This window comes from Colletes latitarsis, chromosome 6 (assembly GCF_051014445.1).
Source record: "Colletes latitarsis isolate SP2378_abdomen chromosome 6, iyColLati1, whole genome shotgun sequence".
NCBI classification, from domain to species: Eukaryota; Metazoa; Arthropoda; class Insecta; order Hymenoptera; family Colletidae; genus Colletes; species Colletes latitarsis.
Window position 1 is genome coordinate 6,757,158 of NC_135139.1, and position 19,942 is coordinate 6,777,099.

Genomic DNA, 19,942 nt, shown 5'->3' on the forward strand with positions numbered 1-19,942 from the left:
ACGTTATTTTATTTTATATACCGTTTCGCAAACACGAAAAAAATTAAAATTTAATATAAAAGTTTCAACCGACGTTATCAGGTCATTTCGTAAATCTGCTCATTTTCGTTTAAATAAAAAAAAAGTATATTTATCACAGCGTGACAATTTTCTTGGATAATTTTGTTTCTGTCGTTAAATTAATTTATCGATGCCTCTTTAATAGAAATCAGAGTATTCAAACAGAAATGCGATCCGTATCAATTTTAATACGTTTAAGTCGCTAAAGATTTTGATTTTCAACAGATTATCTTAACTCTTCGATAAACGCTACCATAAATTTTATCGATACAGTAGCTTAGGATGTATGCCCTCCTTCATTAAAGTCGAAAAACAGAGAACCTCTATTACAAATATTCCTTACACTTATTTTTAACCGAAAAATAACAACCATCTTGTTCAAACTTATTTCCACGACTGGTAGAAGACTCTTCAAGTTAATAGTTAAATACGCGTAGATTTGTGAAATGACCTAAAATTTCAAAACTATACAATGAAATTCATCAGCTGATTTTGATCTTCCAGGTGTTCTATCTTCGTTATTGTAAAAAGCTATTCGCGTAAACATGTATCCCTCAACATTGATAGCGTGTCTGGTACAAAACTATGCATAACAAAAAGAAAGTATTAAAAAGATTTAATTTGTTCTCTCCGTAAATAATGTATCTACCGAGCAAATAATAGTACATTTTCGGTTTTCGGAGCAATAAAAAAAAAAAATTCTAAAACAAAAATGGTCGAGCGTGTCGCGTGTTTGACATGCCTAAATTAAACGATTAATTTCGATGAAACGCAGCCGTTAACGAAATCGTGTTGACGTCAAGCCTGTTGGTCCTGCGAGACCTTCAGGTGGAGCCAAGATTCGTGTTGGATTCGGGGTTGCATCTGTGTTTCGGGGTCATCAGAGCGAGCAGATACTGTAAAGCCTGTTGTGCGGATTATGGCCGTCAAGGTTTATTGGGACAGTGGGTAAAGCAAGACCACATATCACGAGTTAGTTTGGTAGCTCAAAATTCGGACTCGAAAATTGTGACAGAAACAGTTTTCCCAAGATGTATCGGGACTTTGCTCGAATTCGTTTCTTGAAAGTTGTAGGCTACCCATACACCCTCTATTACGAGGAATATACTGTACGTTTGCGAGAAGTTGGCTAGCAAGACGGAAGAGGGGACAGGAGCGTATAAAATTTCCGGTTGCTCATCCTATCACCACTTTTCGACGTATCTCACATCGTTGTTTCGACCAATAGCGACAAATACATGTGATTGGAGCCCCCAAACTCTGAACTAGAATGGGGATATCTAATCTAAACGTCAATCAGGCCTGCATTCCTTTCACTAGCCATCTTCTTGCGAACAATAGGTATCGCCCACAAAGGAGAAAGCTCGAAACTCGGGTTCGTACCGTCAGAGAAATAATGGGGATTTTTTGGGTAGAGAAAGAGAGCCAGATACATCCCAGTAATATTATTCCATACAATTCGAGCCTGTGACGGATTGCTGTACGAAGGAAGTAAGCGAGATACCAGAAGGAAAGAAAAGGAACGGAGAGAGGGAGCATTGAATGATCGATCGAAGAGTGTATACGTAGAAATAGAAGGTTGATCGAGTACTTGTGAGAGAGCGTAGCCCCCTGTTAGTGAGTGCTGGAAGTATCGCCACAGGATTTATTCACGAGTTGACTGTCGTGAATGAATACAGTCAACGAATGATCTTCCTTTGGATAGAGGACCCTTTCAAAACTTCGTATTATTTATAAAATTCAACAAAACCATGGCAGAAAAACTGCAATTATAATACAGACTGTTTCAAAAAGTTGGCGCCAAATTTTAAAAACATACACGAGGGTCGTTCAATTAGTAAAGAGACAGCTGTTGAAATATTGTTCATTTAATACTAAAACTACCGACAATTATAGCGTATTTATTTGTATCGAAGAAATTAAAACGATAGATCAGCGAAGAATTGTATAATGCAATGGAAATAAGTGTTTATTCGTTCTCTTATAGAAGGCTAAATTTTTATTAGAAATTACGAATGGGTAATTTTGGCCACTTTGGTAGTTCTAATGTTAATAAGTGTTATAGTTTTCGTAATGTGGCAATTTGCTGTGTTAAGGAAGACGTGAGCGAGATAGCAGGAGTAAAGAAAAGGAAAGAAGAAGGGAGTGTTTCGAGTACTTGTGAGAGAGCAGTCCCTCTGGTGGTGAATGCGGAAAGTATCGTCGTAATTCGTCAATTTTTTCAGAGCTCCAACCCGAGTTTTGGGCTACCCACGCACTGACTAGAGAAAACTAAAAAAAGATCGATGACTCACCTATCGTTACATCTCAAGGCCGTGTGGCTTGGACTCCTCGGAGGCTGAGAAGTATTAGCTGTGGCCACTGTAAGCTGAGAGCCGCTAATCGACTGCTGGCCAGCTTGTTGTCCACCAGGGACTACTTGAAGAGGCGTGCTGGGCGCCGATCGTGCTCCTATGGACCCCGCAGACCTACAACAAACAGAATCGATCGATTAATGCGCCGTTTCTTTCTATTTTCCTCGACCCTCAACTGGTAAAATAGCGTAAAAGTGATCTACGTTTAGCTTTGGAACGCCATTACAGTAATTCCCTTTCGAGTGACAAAATCGAGATTGCCATTTCGTTCGAAAGTAGAATCGACAGCGATTTTTTAACTAAAACTAAGACTGAAAATGGGTAAAATTCGTATTCAAATAAAAATTTTGTTAATTATTTAGAAAATGAATCACCTCACTGATTCCAATGATATTAAAATATGTAATCTGGGACTTACAGTATGTTTCATAAGAGCGTTGGATTGAAATCCAAGAAAGTAAAAAGTATTTTTGAAAAATTCAAAAATAGATTTAAAGTACAGGTATAATAATACGATTCAATTACCTAATATTGTGTGTTATCTCGTTTATTCTGGAGTATAGCCTCACAACATAATTGCAAGTCTAATTTTTTTAAAATGAAACTCGGAAAATAAAATTACCAAAATCTCTAAATTGAATTGATTGAATGTCACGTATAATTTCACATTTATTAAATATAAAATATATTTTTCCGTTTATCTTTTTATTGGGTTCAAATTAACCCCGGATCATCAATTATACAACGAATCTTTCGCTCTACCAGTTGAGGATTAACATAAATGGAAGTACATAACTAGAAAATTTGAATGGTATTCTGTGATATATAAGTTAATAATTACACCTGAAATATAGAATGATTAGATATGGAATACCGAAGAAATTCATTTCTGTTTCGAAAACACCGGAATGATCAGGATGCAAGTTTAATGGTCACGAAGAACGAATGTTATGCATAGCATTGTCTCTCGAGATCAGTTTCTTCAATGTTATCTGGATCATCGATGTTCTTATGTTTTTTGAATCGAAAGAGATATTTTTAACTTGAATATGTCCTAACCGACAGTAACTTATTGATTCATAATACATTTTCTTTCTTTTCTCTTACTTTAGACACCGAATTTCATTTTATTCTGCTTTGTTTATTTTTCTCGCCATCAGCGTAATTTATTATTTTCCTTTTCGTTTCTCATTTTATTATGCTATGCTTTATATTACTTTATCTTTTACTCTTATTGAAATTATCTGATTTGCTTAACGTGCACATGTTTGCTACAATGAGGATACACGTATTACTATAGTATAATTATATTATATTAAACATGATAATTTTTAATTCAAAATTATTTCTTTGATTTCTCCGGAACATCGATTTCCTATGACAATTAGTGAATTAAACTTTTCTACAATATTTCTATGCATCAAATACAGATATGAATACCATTAACAACATATCCTGAACATTTCTTCGTGCAAACGAAACTAAAAGAATTACTCAAGCGTTCTGTTTCTATTGGAAACTATTTTTTTCTCTGTAGTAAGGCATTATCACAAGTTATGTAATATTAATGACAATAATTAACAAATGAAAGTAAGTGTCCTGTGTATAAACAATAAAATCCTAGAAAATTAGTATTTTAGTGCTAATATGTGCTTTGAACTATCAATGCAGAAAAGGAATGATCATGTTTATAAAAATTACAGATGAATTTAAAAGTATGAGAGTAACAAACGTGGTGAAATACAAGTGTATGTATTACATTACTTACCATATTTGCAACAAATATAATAATTATAGATTTGACGATCATAGTTTATTTCGAATAAACGTTTCAGACCTTTAATTTGAAACCTGTTTGGTACACAAAACGTGAAGCAATTACTTGTATATTTTTACATAAAAACAATCACACTTTGTATACCAATGAAAATTCAAATTAAAGCTCGAAACGTTTATTAAATTGTGCTTGTTTGGACTATACAGTGTTTCAAATGATTCGACACAAATTTGTTTAAATATATAAGTGTGTCTACACCCCGTTGAACGTTTGAATATTTATTAAAAAGCAGAAAATTTAATCAATAAAATTGATATAAATACATAAGTAAATATAAATTTTCATCTACGTATTTACATAAAGGAAGTGCACAATATTTGGAATAAACTAATAGTCTTAATTAATTTATAACACTGCAAATAATAAGGGAAAATCATCTGTTAACCAATAATATTTGTGGAAGAATCGTAATTTTAACATTTCCAACTGAATTTGTACAGTTAATAAATTTGTAAAAGTTTCTCAGCAAATAGTGAATTAATCCAATCAAAATTAGTATATGTCACAACTTTCCAATAAATTATTTAATCTCCTTATTTGCATATTAATTGTATGGTTTTGTGTCAATTTTATAATCATTTCAAAATCCTGAAATGTGACACAAAATGTTTTCAAAAATTTAAATAATTTGAAATATTCCAAAGCTTAGGTGCAGTTTTTCAAATACGAAATGTCGACTCTAAAAGATTTAGAATTGATATTTATCTAAGACAATTGTACCTATGCTGTAATTGTACATATTTGTACTTTCAAAATCTTATAAAATAAAAATAAATTAGAATTTTGGTAGTTCAAATTACCTACGCCCTAACGAAATAGTTTATCTCATTCATGAATTGGATCAAAGTTCCAGATACTTTTCCCTTGTTATTATTACTGAGACCTTCAAGTACAAAAGTTTATTAATTTCTTGTTTGTTCTCACTTTTCGTAACTTCTCATTCGTCTTAAACAAACTAATATTTCAAATGCGCTTCCTCCATGTGTTTATGTCAACTGTTATTGATTATACTTTCCAGGGAGACCCACGCAAGAATCGATAGCATTGTATGGGGTAAGACCATTGTAAAAACCTGAAATAAAGCGTTCTTTTGCGATTTTTTTTTTTATGTATGGAAAAGTAAGACATAACCATGTCGTTAAGTGTTAAAAAAAAAATATTTATACAAAAATAGTGTAAAATGACGACGCTGGAGACATTCTCGCGAGGCATGTTTTGAATCTGAGGCGCTCTGTGGCACGCAATTTAACTGACACTTTGTATCTGGAAAAAAACAAATTGTTTCGTAATTTACACGAATATAGCTAGAGAAATACGTAGGGGATTTTTGAAATATTAATTTTTGTGTGATTGGCGAGCATTTGAAGTAGAAAGTTCAATTTTGCACAATGGGGCAATCATTTGTCAATAAGTAATGTTAAAATTAACTTATCGAAGATCCTCTACGTATTTTTCTAGCTATACTCACACAGATTAAGAGAAAATTTTTTGTTTTTTTCCAGATACAAATTTGCGTCAGTTACACTGCGTGCCTTAAGGGAGTATTGCTGTTTAGGTTGTCATATCTTCGGCCTTTTTTAGTGATTTTTTTTTAACGATAGGTAGGTTGTTTTGTAGTGACATTTTGCAGATATATTTATTCGTCTTATAGGTATATACAGTATTTTTTTCATCAAAAAATATTGAAAATTGCGAGAGTTATAGCTTCTTGTTTAAAAAAATGCATTTAAACTGGCTTATATGATATTTCAAGATCTAGCAGACCGATCGACTTCAAATTTGGAGAGAATATTCAGCAGACACGCCTTTATAGCTGGAACTAGAGATTTAAAAAAATATTGAGTTTTACTATTTCTTTCGATACGCTAAAGACAAACGAACGATTAACAAATAGAAATTCGAAACTTGAAGCGTCGCCATTTCTTTATTTATCAGGATTTTGACTTCTCCCTGGTTCCTGCTATAACTACAACCCTCCTTATGAAGATACTTTAACCCCCTCTGTTTCAAATTATCTAGAATCCTGGAAGCCATTGGAGCACCTTTTCCAAAAGAGCCATTAAATAAGAAGTTACAATTCCCACGATTTTTAATATTTTTCCATGAAAAAAATATTGTACATGCTTAGAAGATGAATAAATATATCTACAAAGTCTCAATACAAAACAGCCTACCTGTCATTAGAAAAAAAATCACAAAAAGGGCCGTGAAATTGACAGTCTAGACAGCAATACCTCCTTAAATTCAACACTCCTCGCAAGAATCCAGCGTTGTCATTTTGCACTATTTTTGAATAAATATTTTTTTTTTAACACTTAACGACATGGTTATCTCTTACTTTTCCATCCATCCAAAAAAAAATCGCAAAAAAACACTTTATTTTAGGTTTTTACAGTGGTCTTACCTCTTAATAAATTTTCAAATTCTCAACGGGTCAATTTTGGTAAGTGCGTTTCTTGGGTTTCTATGTGAAAAATTCTTTAAACGTACCTAGCCCTGGTGACCGGGCTCGAAGAGAAGCAAACATCGATCAAGGCTCGCGTTTCGAACTCCATTGTTTTTTTATTCTTCTCTTACGCTTCTACCGATTAACTCGAAGGCACGTATCTCCGAGAGGCGACTCGCTCAAAGCTCGTAGGAATCCAGTGTCAAGAATGATTTTCAAACTGTCCAAAAATCAAGTTGAACTTAAATTCGCGTACGTATGCAGAGCAGACGTCGAGCTGCGGACAAATACAGTGCGATAAACACTGTTTCGTGACAAAAAGAGAAACGGAAAGCCGGGAGAATGCTGTGCAGAGTGGTCTACGTCGAACGACGTAACTTCGTGAGAAGTTCAACGGTGAAGGTGACGCGTCTACAAATTGAGACTCGATAACAGTTGCTTTTCTCTTTTCGTGGATTAGTCGAAACACCTTTGTTTGTTCCTAACTCGAAGGCTTACCGAAGAAACGAATGGCGACAAGGTTGTCTGGCCTCGTCAGAGGAAAGAATATCAACAGACAAGCGACTCGTGTTGTCTTAGTAAATCCCACGACAGAAAAGAACAATTTGGCAAGTGGTAAAACGAAAATCGAGAGAAGCACACGGTGTGTCGATGTGGATAAGTGGTTTGAAAAGATTCTTCGAAATCAGCTGAGAATTAATCGTCGTCCAGCGACGATTGTAGATGCGAGCTCTACGAGCGATCGAACGTCAGAAATGGGAATTGATCGTCGAGCCAAACGGGATTTCAGTAGAAACCGCGAACGTATCGATGCTTTTTCAATATCACTCTGGCTGAGGAGCGCATCTTCTCCCCGAAAGAGCTCAACGCTAGCCGAGCGATAAAGAAGATACTCATCTCTGACGGAACGAGCTTCGGCTACGAAGAATTTTTTATTCTGCGATCACCGTTCGTAACAGCGATCTGAAACGTTCGATCCGTTGATCGATGCTCGAACGCGATGAAAAGCTGACGTCGAAGAAGAATCTGAGGAGCAAACGCGTGTTCCACGGACCAGCCGGGAAATCAGACTGACGATCCAACTGGCGAAGCCACACGGCCTAACCCATCGATGTCCTTTCGATCCTTTGAATAATTAACAAACGCACTACGACTTGGCGCGATTATTATATCTATACTCCCCGACCGAGTGTATAAGGAAACGCGTTTCGCTACGATCGATTTCCGACTATAGAAAGCAAAGAACGCGTGGTAGAAGGAACAATCCAACCGGAAGTAGGGGTCTAACAACGCTATAAACGCGATTGTACACGTACTACGCCGTGGATCAAGTTACGCAGCGTGTATAGGCCGCTTTTACGTATCTAATGGAAAAGGAACACGTGTACGAGCGATTACGACGATCAAAAATGCTAGGTATTTCGTTTACGAGTTACAGTAGTCCCTCGCTAATGTTCGCTACTTTCTCCCTCGATATTGTTCGCAAAGTCATACCCACCAATACCTGACACTGCATCGACGAAATGAACGTTGCAAGACTGGTCATTAACACTAGGTTTACGGTACGCGTCAATTTGACGCATTCAGATTCTAAACTTAACGTTATAGGACTCAAATATTATTTGTTAGCAGTTTACGTTGAATTGAATTGATGTAATGATATGGATGTATCCTCTAATTAAAAGAAAAACTGCATTTTAATGCAACTGTCAACGTAGCGAATTATAATAAAAATATGTGCAACGAGTGTCCGTAAACCTAGTGTTAAATGTTCATACGTTAAGGGGTAAGACCACTGTAAAAACCTGAAATAAAGCGTTTTCTTGCGGTTCTATTTTTTGGATGAATAGAAAAGTAAAAGGATAATATTCAAGAATGTTATTGTTGGATTATTAATAAATAATCATTTATAGTCTGGGCCACAATATAGCGAGGTCGTAAACTCGAATGGGTGTCAAAGTTTACACGTTTTAGCTCTCGAAACAAGTAAATTGACAGAAATACGGGCAGCTAAGGGCCTTAGATCATAGTCAGGGCAGAACGAAGAAATGTTTTATCTAGTGTCGCCATTTTTAGAGGTATCGTAACAGGTAAAGGTCTTACTCAAGTCTTTAATATCTTAATTTACCTGCTTATAATATGGACCGTTTATTTTGAGAGTGGTGTAAGTCCTTTTTTAAAAAAAATGAAATATGACGTGATTTATGCTTAATTTAATGTAAACTTTTTGTTTATAACTAGTTAGTATTTAATATCTTAAAAAATGCTAATGCTTTGTTCAATTTAAAATTTGCCGGTGAAAGAAATTACGTAACCATTGATTATGAAAGTGGTGTAAGTCCAATTTCCATATTTATGTTATTGCATATAGTGATACGTGTACTGGGCAAAATCGAAATTTACAAATGGCGTTGATGTGGTTGAGGGTTGTCCACTCTTTGGAAAATAACATTGAGGTAATTGATCATAAATTTTTACTCTCCGGACATTCGTATCTTCCAAACGATGCAGATTTTGGTATCGTAGAAATGGCATTACGAAAAAAAAATTTCCTGTACATACCACAGGATTATTATGACGTTATAGACCAATGTAGACGACATAATAAATTTATTTTACACGAAATGAAACGAGAGAATTTCGTTTCAACAAAAAATCTACAAAACGCAATTAAAACACAGATAAGAAGAAACACTAATGGAGGAAAAGTAAATTGGTTGCAAATATGTTGGATGAGATTTTGCAAAACTACACCGTATACTATTTTATATAAAACATCAATGGAGGACACAGAATTTAAGACTCTAAATTTATCACCTACATGTCGGGGAAGACCGCCAAAATTTGAAAAAATCGCCCTGGCGCCTTTGTAACACGATACCAAGCCTATTACATACGAAAAATGTAAGGATATGCAGCAGCTATTACCTTATATACCTCCTGTGCATCATGAATATTTCAAAACACTGCCACATGAAGAGACATACCCTCGAAATCCTACTCAGTTTCGAGAAAAAAGTTACTTACTGAAAATTTAATTTGTGGCCAGAAATGGTTCCCCGAAATTTCATGCGTATGTTTAAAATATCGTAACTCTTGAACGAATTGGAGGATTTTAATGTTTCAAAATGCAAACAACGTGTATTTTAGTAAAGAATATGTAGAAATTCTAAGAATATTTGAAAAGTTGCTCCTTAACCCCGTAAAGTGAGAAAACCCCCATAAAAATGGCCCAATCTACAAACGTCCATAATTTCTACAATAGTGAACATGTCTCAATGAAACTTTTTTCTGAAGTAGAGCTCATGGGTACCTACAAAAAAGTATTCGACAACTTTTCTGTAGGGCGACAAATAAAATTACTAAAAATCGAACAACGTACCATTCTGTTAAGGAACATCGTAAGTTTGATATCCAATCGAAATATTTTGCAGAAATTTGCAGATTTAGAAGATATTTATACTTAAAGTAACAATTGACACGAATCGATGCTCTCCGCGAATGATGTTGAAGTTACTCATCGGTAGATAAAGTATTAATTCATGGACCCTCTGTGGCAAAAAATACTATTATACCCATAGGGTGTTTTATACAGTAGAAGAGGTATTAGAATCGTTCCATAGGATACGTAAATTAATTAGAAGGAGTCATAGCCAAAGATTTCTAGGAAGAAAACCAATGAAGACATTTTTAATAGATTGTTACTACATTCAGATCCACTAATAACGCTTTTAGATACAAATGCAAAAAAAAATAAAGAAACAGATTCCTGCCAAAGTTCTAAACAAAGGGTTGGAAAGATAAAAAATAAAAAATCAATTTTTCATTAATACAACCATATTTATATATTGCAAATTTAATTTTTAACATAAAATAATTAATTAGAACAACTATTTCTCTGTACATATATTAAAGACGAAACAAACTATATATAATTTTGAATACATTGGAATGTAAACAAATAACAAACAAATACACAATTATAAACAAATTGAATTCATTGTTTAAATAACTTGTAATGATAACTTTGTTATTATTCGTTATTGCATATCGAATCAAAAAACAAATTATCTCAAGAAAGAGCATTCAGGGGCAGATAATATTTACACCAATTCAAAGTATATAAAAAAAAAGTAATTTTAATCCAAAAATGAAAGAGTAAATATGCTTCTTTTTTTTTGTAATCCTTTCTGGGATTTGAAAAATGCATCAAGAAAGTAATAAGATTAAATCATTAAAACTAAAACGAAACACTTTAAACTTATTCTTAAAAAGAAAAGAAAAAATAACTTGTAAATACATAAAAAATGTACCACATAAATATATATATAATAATTTGACTAGGAACATTTTAGAAAAAAGAACAAAATTGAAAAAAGGTCTGCACAGCTTTGTTTCTTTGTGAAAAAAATGATTCCAAAGATTTCGATCTTTGGAAATTGGAGCTTCTTTTGGTAAAAAATCACTGCGTGCCTTCTACTTTATTTGTTCGTGGTTTCGACGAACGTATCGACAGGAAAAGAACGCAAAAAAGTTTGGAGTCGGGTTATTTTCAGGTTGTTTTCTCCAGACGGAAAGAAATTCACCATTCTTGATCTACGTATTACGAACTGCTTAAATCTGGAGAGACTGTAAATTCCAATCACTATCGATATCAAGGTGACGCGACGGAGTGAAGAAATCGACCGGAAGAGACAATACGCCGGCGAAGGAAGCAGACAGGTCATCTTGTTGCATCATAATGCAAGGCCATATGCGGCAAGATCAACAAAGAGTGTCATATATGCATCCAAACGTGGCAACGGCAGATTGACATCTGTTTCGATCTCTTCAACGCCACCTTACAGATTTACATTTTAAAACAGCTGAAGACATCGATAAAAATATTACCGAATTTATTGCTTTAACACTAAATTTACGGAAGCCGTCAATTTGACGGATGCCAGATTCCATATTAAAAATTGCAGAACGCGTAAATATTATTTTTTAACATCTTATGTTGAATTTGATTGATGCAATGGCATGAATATATATTTTAATTAAAAGAAAAATCGTATTTTAAGGTAATCGTCAACGTAGAAAGTATCAATAAATATATGTACGATCAATGCCCGTAAATCTAGTGTTAATTACCTGCTTTTATAGAATTTCTATTAACAACTGAGAAAAGACCGTTACAGGACGAAAATATTCTTGAGCCACTGAATAATACAAAATTTATCAAATTTCATATCAAGCTCTAGATTTGTCTGATTAAATTTCTGTTGAATTTAAAGTGTCTGATTTATTGTAACAGTTAAACAAATACAATAAATTTAATTTACTATTTAATAGTTTTGTTTCACACTGATTATATAGTTCGTAATTTTATAGCAAATTACACTACCTATATTCAAGTAGAAAAAGTGTGCATTCCATTTAATTTGGAACTTAAAATTACCATATCAATGGTAAAATAAAATACCTGTGTGCAATAAAGATACTATACTCTATTTCTTTATTTAACGCTAGATTTACGGAAGCCGTCAATTTGACGGATGTCAGATTCCATATTAAAAATTGCAGAACGTGTAAATATTATTTTTTAACATCTTATGTTGAATTTGATTGATGCAATGGCATGAATATATATTTTAATTAAAAGAAAAATCGTATTTTAAGGTAATCGTCAACGTGGAAAGTATCAATAAATATATGTACGATCAATGCCCGTAAATCTAGTGTTAATTACCTGCTTTTATAGAATTTCTATTAACAACTGAGAAAAGACCGTTACTGGACGAAAATATTCTTGAGCCACTGAATAATACAAAGTTTATCAAATTTCATATCAAGCTCTAGATTTGTCTGATTAAATTTCTGTTGAATTTAAAGTGTCTGATTTATTGTAACAGTTAAACAAATACAATAAATTTAATTTACTGTTTAATAGTTTTGTTTCACACTGATTGTATAGTTCGTAATTTTATAGCAAATTACACTACCTATATTTAAGTAGAAAAAGTGTGCATTCCATTTAATTTGGAACTTAAAATTACCATATCAATGGTAAAATAAAATACCTGTGTGCAATAAAGATACTATACTCTATTTCTTTATTTAACGCTAGATTTACGGAAGCCGTCAATTTGACGGATGTCAGATTCCATATTAAAAATTGCAGAACGCGTAAATATTATTTTTTAACATCTTATGTTGAATTTGATTGATGCAATGGCATGCATATATATTTTAATTAAAAGAAAAATCGTATTTTAAGGTAATCGTCAACGTGGAAAGTATCAATAAATATATGTACGATCAATGCCCGTAAATCTAGTGTTAATTACCTGCTTTTATAGAATTTCTATTAACAACTGAGAAAAGACCGTTACAGGACGAAAATATTCTTGAGCCACTGAATAATACAAAGTTTATCAAATTTCATATCAAGCTCTAGATTTGTCTGATTAAATTTCTGTTGAATTTAAAGTGTCTGATTTATTGTAACAGTTAAACAAATACAATAAATTTAATTTACTGTTTAATAGTTTTGTTTCACACTGATTGTATAGTTCGTAATTTTATAGCAAATTACACTACCTATATTCAAGTAGAAAAAGTGTGCATTCCATTTAATTTGGAACTTAAAATTACCATATCAATGGTAAAATAAAATACCTGTGTGCAATAAAGATACTATACTCTATTTCTTTATTTAACGCTAGATTTACGGAAGCCGTCAATTTGACGGATGTCAGATTCCATATTAAAAATTGCAGAACGCGTAAATATTATTTTTTAACATCTTATGTTGAATTTGATTGATGCAATGGCATGAATATATATTTTAATTAAAAGAAAAATCGTATTTTAAGGTAATCGTCAACGTGGAAGGTATCAATAAATATATGTACGATCAATGCCCGTAAATCTAGTGTTAATTATCTGCTTTTATAGAATTTCTATTGACAACTGAGAAAAGACCGTTACAGGACGAAAATATTCTTGAGCCACTGAATAATACAAAATTTATCAAATTTCATATCAAGCTCTAGATTTGTCTGATTAAATTTCTGTTGAATTTAAAGTGTCTGATTTATTGTAACAGTTAAACAAATACAATAAATTTAATTTACTATTTAATAGTTTTGTTTCACACTGATTATATAGTTCGTAATTTTATAGCAAATTACACTACCTATATTCAAGTAGAAAAAGTGTGCATTCCATTTAATTTGGAACTTAAAATTACCATATCAATGGTAAAATAAAATACCTGTGTGCAATAAAGATACTATACTCTATTTCTTTATTTAACGCTAGATTTACGGAAGCCGTCAATTTGACGGATGTCAGATTCCATATTAAAAATTGCAGAACGCGTAAATATTATTTTTCAACAACTTATGTTGAATTTGATTGATGCAATGGCATGAATATATATTTTAATTAAAAGAAAAATCGTATTTTAAGGTAATCATCACTATGAGAGGTATCAATAAATATACGTGCTATCAATGCCCGTAAATCTAGTGTTAAAATCCCCAACGTTTTCCCATGACGGTATTATAGAAAGTAATGGGGATTATTTTTAGTAGATAAATTTTTCGAAGTAAAAAAAGTAAACAAAGATAATAAAAATTTGATTCCAATCAATATCAAATTTTTTGGGCGAATGGTACTCGATTCAGTTATTAGAAGGTGGAGTACTATAACTTCTGACGCTTAGCATTCTAATATCAATAAACTTTTTTAATTATTTATTCAACGTCTTTATTATTTAGAATGTAAATACAAAAAGTTTTGCAAGACAGCTGCTTCCAAAGTTGACCCTGAATAATGTTAGCATCGTCAACACACTAGAAATGACAAGTATGATACTGAATTATAAAACACGTTTTACACTCTAAAATGTTTGCAAATATCGAGGACATTTCTTTGCAAAAATGTTTCCAATCTACATATACAAGGTGTTCGGCCACCCCTGGGAAAAATTTTAATGGGGGATTCTAGAGGCCAAAATAAAACGAAAATCAAGAATACCAATTTGTTGATGGAGGTTTCGTTAAACAGTTATTAACGTTTAAAGTTCCGACTGTATTGAATTTTTTTCTCGAAAACGCGCAAGATTTCGGGAGTATGTCTATTCACCAAAAATTATTGTAATTGACCCCCGCAAATGAAAATAATTTTTCCAGAACGATTTGAAATTTTTGAATTTTGTCGAAAAATTTGTCCAATTTCCTGAATTTTTTTCTCGAAAGTGTGAAGGATTTCGAGGGTATGTATATTGACCAAACATGATTGTAATTGACCTCCACCAGCGAAAATAATTTTTAAAGAACGATTTGAAATTTTTTTTTTCGTCGAAAAATTTAGGCACCTACACCCTGTCGATTTTTCTTAAAAATTCCTTTTCGATTTTTAGTAATTTTATTTGTCGCCCTACAGAAAAGTTGTCGAATACTTTTTTGTAGGTACCCATGAGCTCTACTTCAGAAAAAAGTTTCATTGAAATATATTCACTATTGTATGAGTTATGGCTGTTTGAAAATTGCACCATTTTTATGGGGTTTTTCTCATTTTGCGGGGTCAAGGAACAACTTTTCGAATATTTTTGCGATTTATACATATTCTCCAACAAAATACGCGTAGTTTGCTTTTTTAAACGTTAAAATCGTCCAATCCGTTCAGGAGTTATGATGTTTCAAAGATTCGCATAAAATTTCGGGGAACCATATCAGGCCTCAGATTAGATTTTCAGTAATGAATTTTTTTCTCGAAAGTGCGTAGGAATTCGGGGGTATGTGTAATGATCAAATATGATTGTAATTGACCCCTGCAACCAAAAATAATTTTTGTAGAATGATTTGAAACTTTCCAATTTTCAGGGTAACAAACAGTTATTGTCAGACATTATATTTTCAGTAATGAATTTTTTTTTCGAAAATGCGTAGGATTTCGGGGGTATGTGTAATGACCAAAAATGATAGTAATTTACCCCCGCAACCGAAAATAATTTTTCCATAACGTTTTGAAATTTTTGAAATTTTTGAATTTAATTGTTAATAACTTTTTAACGAAGCCTCCATCAATAAATTGGTATTCTTGATTTTCCTCTTATTTTGGCCTCTAGAATCCCCCATTAAAATTTTTCCCAGGGATGGTGGAACACTCTGCATATAAATCGAAATGTTAACGTTGATAAAATTAGAAACGATCTTCGGTTTCAGCGATGTCAATTTCTTTGTTTTTCTCAGTAGTAAGTATATTGCAATGTTACGAAAAAATAATAACGATTATATTTATTAATATTAGAATTGATAACAGTAAAGTGGAAGTAATAAAGGGACTTGTGTCAAATAATAGTTTTCTAAAAATGAAAACCTTTTAACGCGTAATTGCAAACATATTGACCTTTTCGAGAATTGCTGGCAAGAGAACGTGACATTTAATTACCGAAAAATCCCAATTTGTTTAATTTTGGCACTAAGCTCCTTGGATTTTCCCACTCTAAAATTACTGTTAGGTTATAATCGTACAGGAAGTAATACTTTTGTATAACACATGTACCATTATGAATATTCTCAAAGATATTTAAATTCAAACGCAATTCTGCGATAAGCGAATATTAGTATGTAAAAAAGGAAACACGAAGTTTCAATACAACACGTTTTATAGATATCAGAGTTAAAATATACAAAGTGCAGTAATTCAAAGAATTAAAATATCTTTCGTCAATTGTTTCCAACAACTGTATCATTAAATGTCGGGAATAATTAATTACATTATTAACACTAGGTTTACGGTACGCGTCAATTTGACGCATTCAGATTCTAAACTTAACGTTATAGGACTCATAAATATTATTTGTTAGCAATTTATGTTGCATTAAATCGATGTAATAATATGGATGTATACTTTAATTAAAAGAAAAACTGTATTTTAATGCAACTGTCAACCTAGCGAATTATAATAAAAATATGCGCAACGACTGTCCGTAAACCCAGCGTTAAAATAATTCTTAAGCTTTTGTAATAAAATGAAAAACCAAAAGAACTCCCTCAGGAATAAAAATAATTGTAATAAACTCGATTTTACTTCTATTTGTACGTGTTTGTCTTGCACGATAGAAAGTGTTCTGGCCACAGCGATCATTCGGTTTCTTTTTGCTCCGTCCGCAAAAGGGTTAACTATACGTGACTCGTTTTCACTATTTCACAGTCGCTTTTCCTATTCCCAATCTTGTTCTCAAATATAGAAACGCTAGCGAGTCTCGAAGAAAAACAAATTCGATAACAATCGAATTTCTTCACTCGCCTCTCATCGTGTCACCGTCTGATTCCGAGCTAGCGACACAATGACAAGGATTGACTATATTACAACGATTAGAAGACACGTGAGATTTAAATAGAAAGTAAACCATTACTTTTGCCAAGAAAACAGATTTTTTTATGCTCCATAAAACAGTCCTCACTTTGTAAATAAAAATCGTAGCCAGAAAGCTTCTTGTTAAGACTGAGGAATGCTTAGTTCTTGAAAACACCATGGAATTGGTAATTTTGGACTCTCAGTAACACTTTCCCTTAAGACGTATCTAATAATTTTCTTATTAACGTTTCTTCTGGTTCTTTGTGTGGTTTTTGGTTCTTTAATTTAGTGTCACTTTCTTTTTAATATCGCGTAGCTTCTTAAAATTGGATTATTTCGACAATGTGGTCCCTTCTGAGAATTTATTTTATACTACTCGAATTTTTAAGATGGAAGATAATTTTGAAAAGTAAACTCTAATACACAACGAATACGTGGAAGGTGTAGTGTTTCATTGTTTCGAAATTAAACCCATACCGGAAGATGGCGAAGAAAGTTACCTTTTACTAGAAAATTCTGATAATATGACTATTTATTACAATATTCAATATAATATTGGAATACATTGATCAACAACTAAAACTTAGTGACTTCGAATTCTTCCAGTAAACGACGAATTGTTTTTCGACTCGAACAACAATTTTTACAATGAATTTTAATAATTTCGCGTCGAACAACCCGTGTGTCTATTCACGATGATTTGTAAAGACAAAAAAACTCTATATTATTTCATTTTACTTGGTCCATAAAACAGAAAAGGTTATGCATCGTTGCTCTAACAATTCCAATTACTTTTGCAGCTTCTCTGCAGTCACGGTTTCTTTTGCCTCCGTTTCACGGCTCATCGGAGCATTCATATTGCTCTCACGTTTATGATAAATGATGTATATACGTATGTTCAATTGGGGACGATGCACACAAACGCGTCAGTATTCCTCTGCCATCTTCTTTATTATCCCTCGCTTTTAGGCGATCGTGCCGCACAATTCACGTCCTCTTTAAACACGGCTTTGCTTCTTATTGATGCGCAGCACGAGAGGAACGGTCGACCTTTTGGATCCGTGCCAGGCAATCGGATTCAGGGGTTGCATGTACATATTTTCCGCGAAATGGCCAACCGGTTAATAGAAAGATGCTTTCCGCTTCCGTGGCGAGAGCGCGAAATGTCTATTGAGGATTCAATACGTCCCAGATAGAAAGAATACCTTTCGATCCAGACGATTCGAAACTGTTCACCGTCGATCGTGACCGGATACAGCAAATCTTGGATAATTGCGAGAAACAAAAAACCAAAGTCTCTTAGTTATAAAAATATAACAGGTAAGATTTTTATTCAAATAAAAATTTTGTTAATTATTTAGAAAATGAATCACCTCACTAATTTCAATAATATTAAAATAAGCAATCTGGGACTTACAGTATGTTTCATAAGAGCGTTGGATCGAAATCTAAGAAAGTAATAAGTATTTTTAAAAAATTCAAAAATAGGCTTAAAGTACAGGTATAATAGTACGATTCAATTACCTAATATTGTGTGGTATCTCGTTTATTCTGGAGTATAGCCTCACAACATAATTGCAAGTCTAATTTTTTTAAAATGAAACTCGAAAAATAAAATTACCAAAATCTCTAAATTGAATTGATTGAATGTCACGTATAATTTCACATTTATTAAATATAAAATATATTTTTCCGTTTATCTTTTTATTGGGTTCAAATTAACCCCGGATCATCAATTATACAACGAATCTTTCGCTCTACCAGTTGAGGATTATCATAAATGGAAATATATAACTAGAAAATTTGACTGTCATTCTGTGATATATAAGTTAATAGTTACTCCTGAAATACAGAATGATTAGATATGGAATACCGAAGAAATTCATTTCTGTTTCGAAAACACCGGAATGATCAGGATGCAAGTTTAATGGTCACGAAGAACGAATGTTATGCATAGCATTGTCTCTCGAGATCAGTTTCTTCAATGTTATCTGGATCATCGATGTTCTTATGTTTTTTGAATCGAAAGAGATATTTTTAACTTGAATATGTCCTAACCGACAGTAACTTATTGATTCATAATACATTTTCTTTCTTTTCTCTTACTTTAGACACCGAATTTCATTTTATTCTGCTTTGTTTATTTTTCTCGCCATCAGCGTAATTTATTATTTTCCTTTTCGTTTCTCATTTTATTATGCTATGCTTTATATTACTTTATCTTTTACTCTTATTGAAATTATCTGATTTGCTTAACGTGCACATGTTTGCTACAATGAGGATACACGTATTACTATAGTATAATTATATTATATTAAACATGATAATTTTTAATTCAAAATTATTTCTTTGATTTCTCCGGAACATCGATTTCCTATGACAATTAGTGAATTAAACTTTTCTACAATATTTCTATGCATCAAATACAGATATGAATACCATTAACAACATATCCTGAACATTTCTTCGTGCAAACGAAACTAAAAGAATTACTCAAGCGTTCTGTTTCTATTGGAAACTATTTTTTTCTCTATAGTAAGGCATTATCACAAGTTATGTAATATTAATGATAATAATTAACAAATGAAAGTAAGTGTCCTGTGTATAAACAATAAAATCCTAGAGAATTAATATTTTAGTGCTAATATGTGCTTTGAGCTATCAATGCAGAAAAGGAATGATCATGTTTATAAAAATTGCAGATGAATGTAAAAGTATGAGAGTAACAAACGTGGTGAAATACAAGTGTATGTATATACATTACTTATCATATTTGCAACAAATATAATAATTATAGATACCAGTTGAGGATTAACATAAATGGAAATACATAACTAGAAAATTTGACTGTCATTCTGTGATATACAGGGTGTTCGGCTACCCCTGGAAAAA

At 32.6% G+C, this 19,942-nt stretch overlaps 1 protein-coding gene across 5 annotated transcripts in view; it reads right to left on the reverse strand.

Annotated features, from left to right (window-relative positions):
• LOC143342740 (uncharacterized) overlaps nt 1-19,942 on the reverse strand; it is a 188,880-nt gene that overhangs the window by 33,437 nt on the left and 135,501 nt on the right. For all 5 annotated transcript variants that reach the window (XM_076766935.1, XM_076766934.1, XM_076766936.1 and 2 more), the window contains one exon: nt 2,355-2,528. In XM_076766935.1, the coding sequence (XP_076623050.1) occupies nt 2,355-2,528 (174 nt within the window). The remainder of the gene's footprint in view (nt 1-2,354; nt 2,529-19,942) is intronic.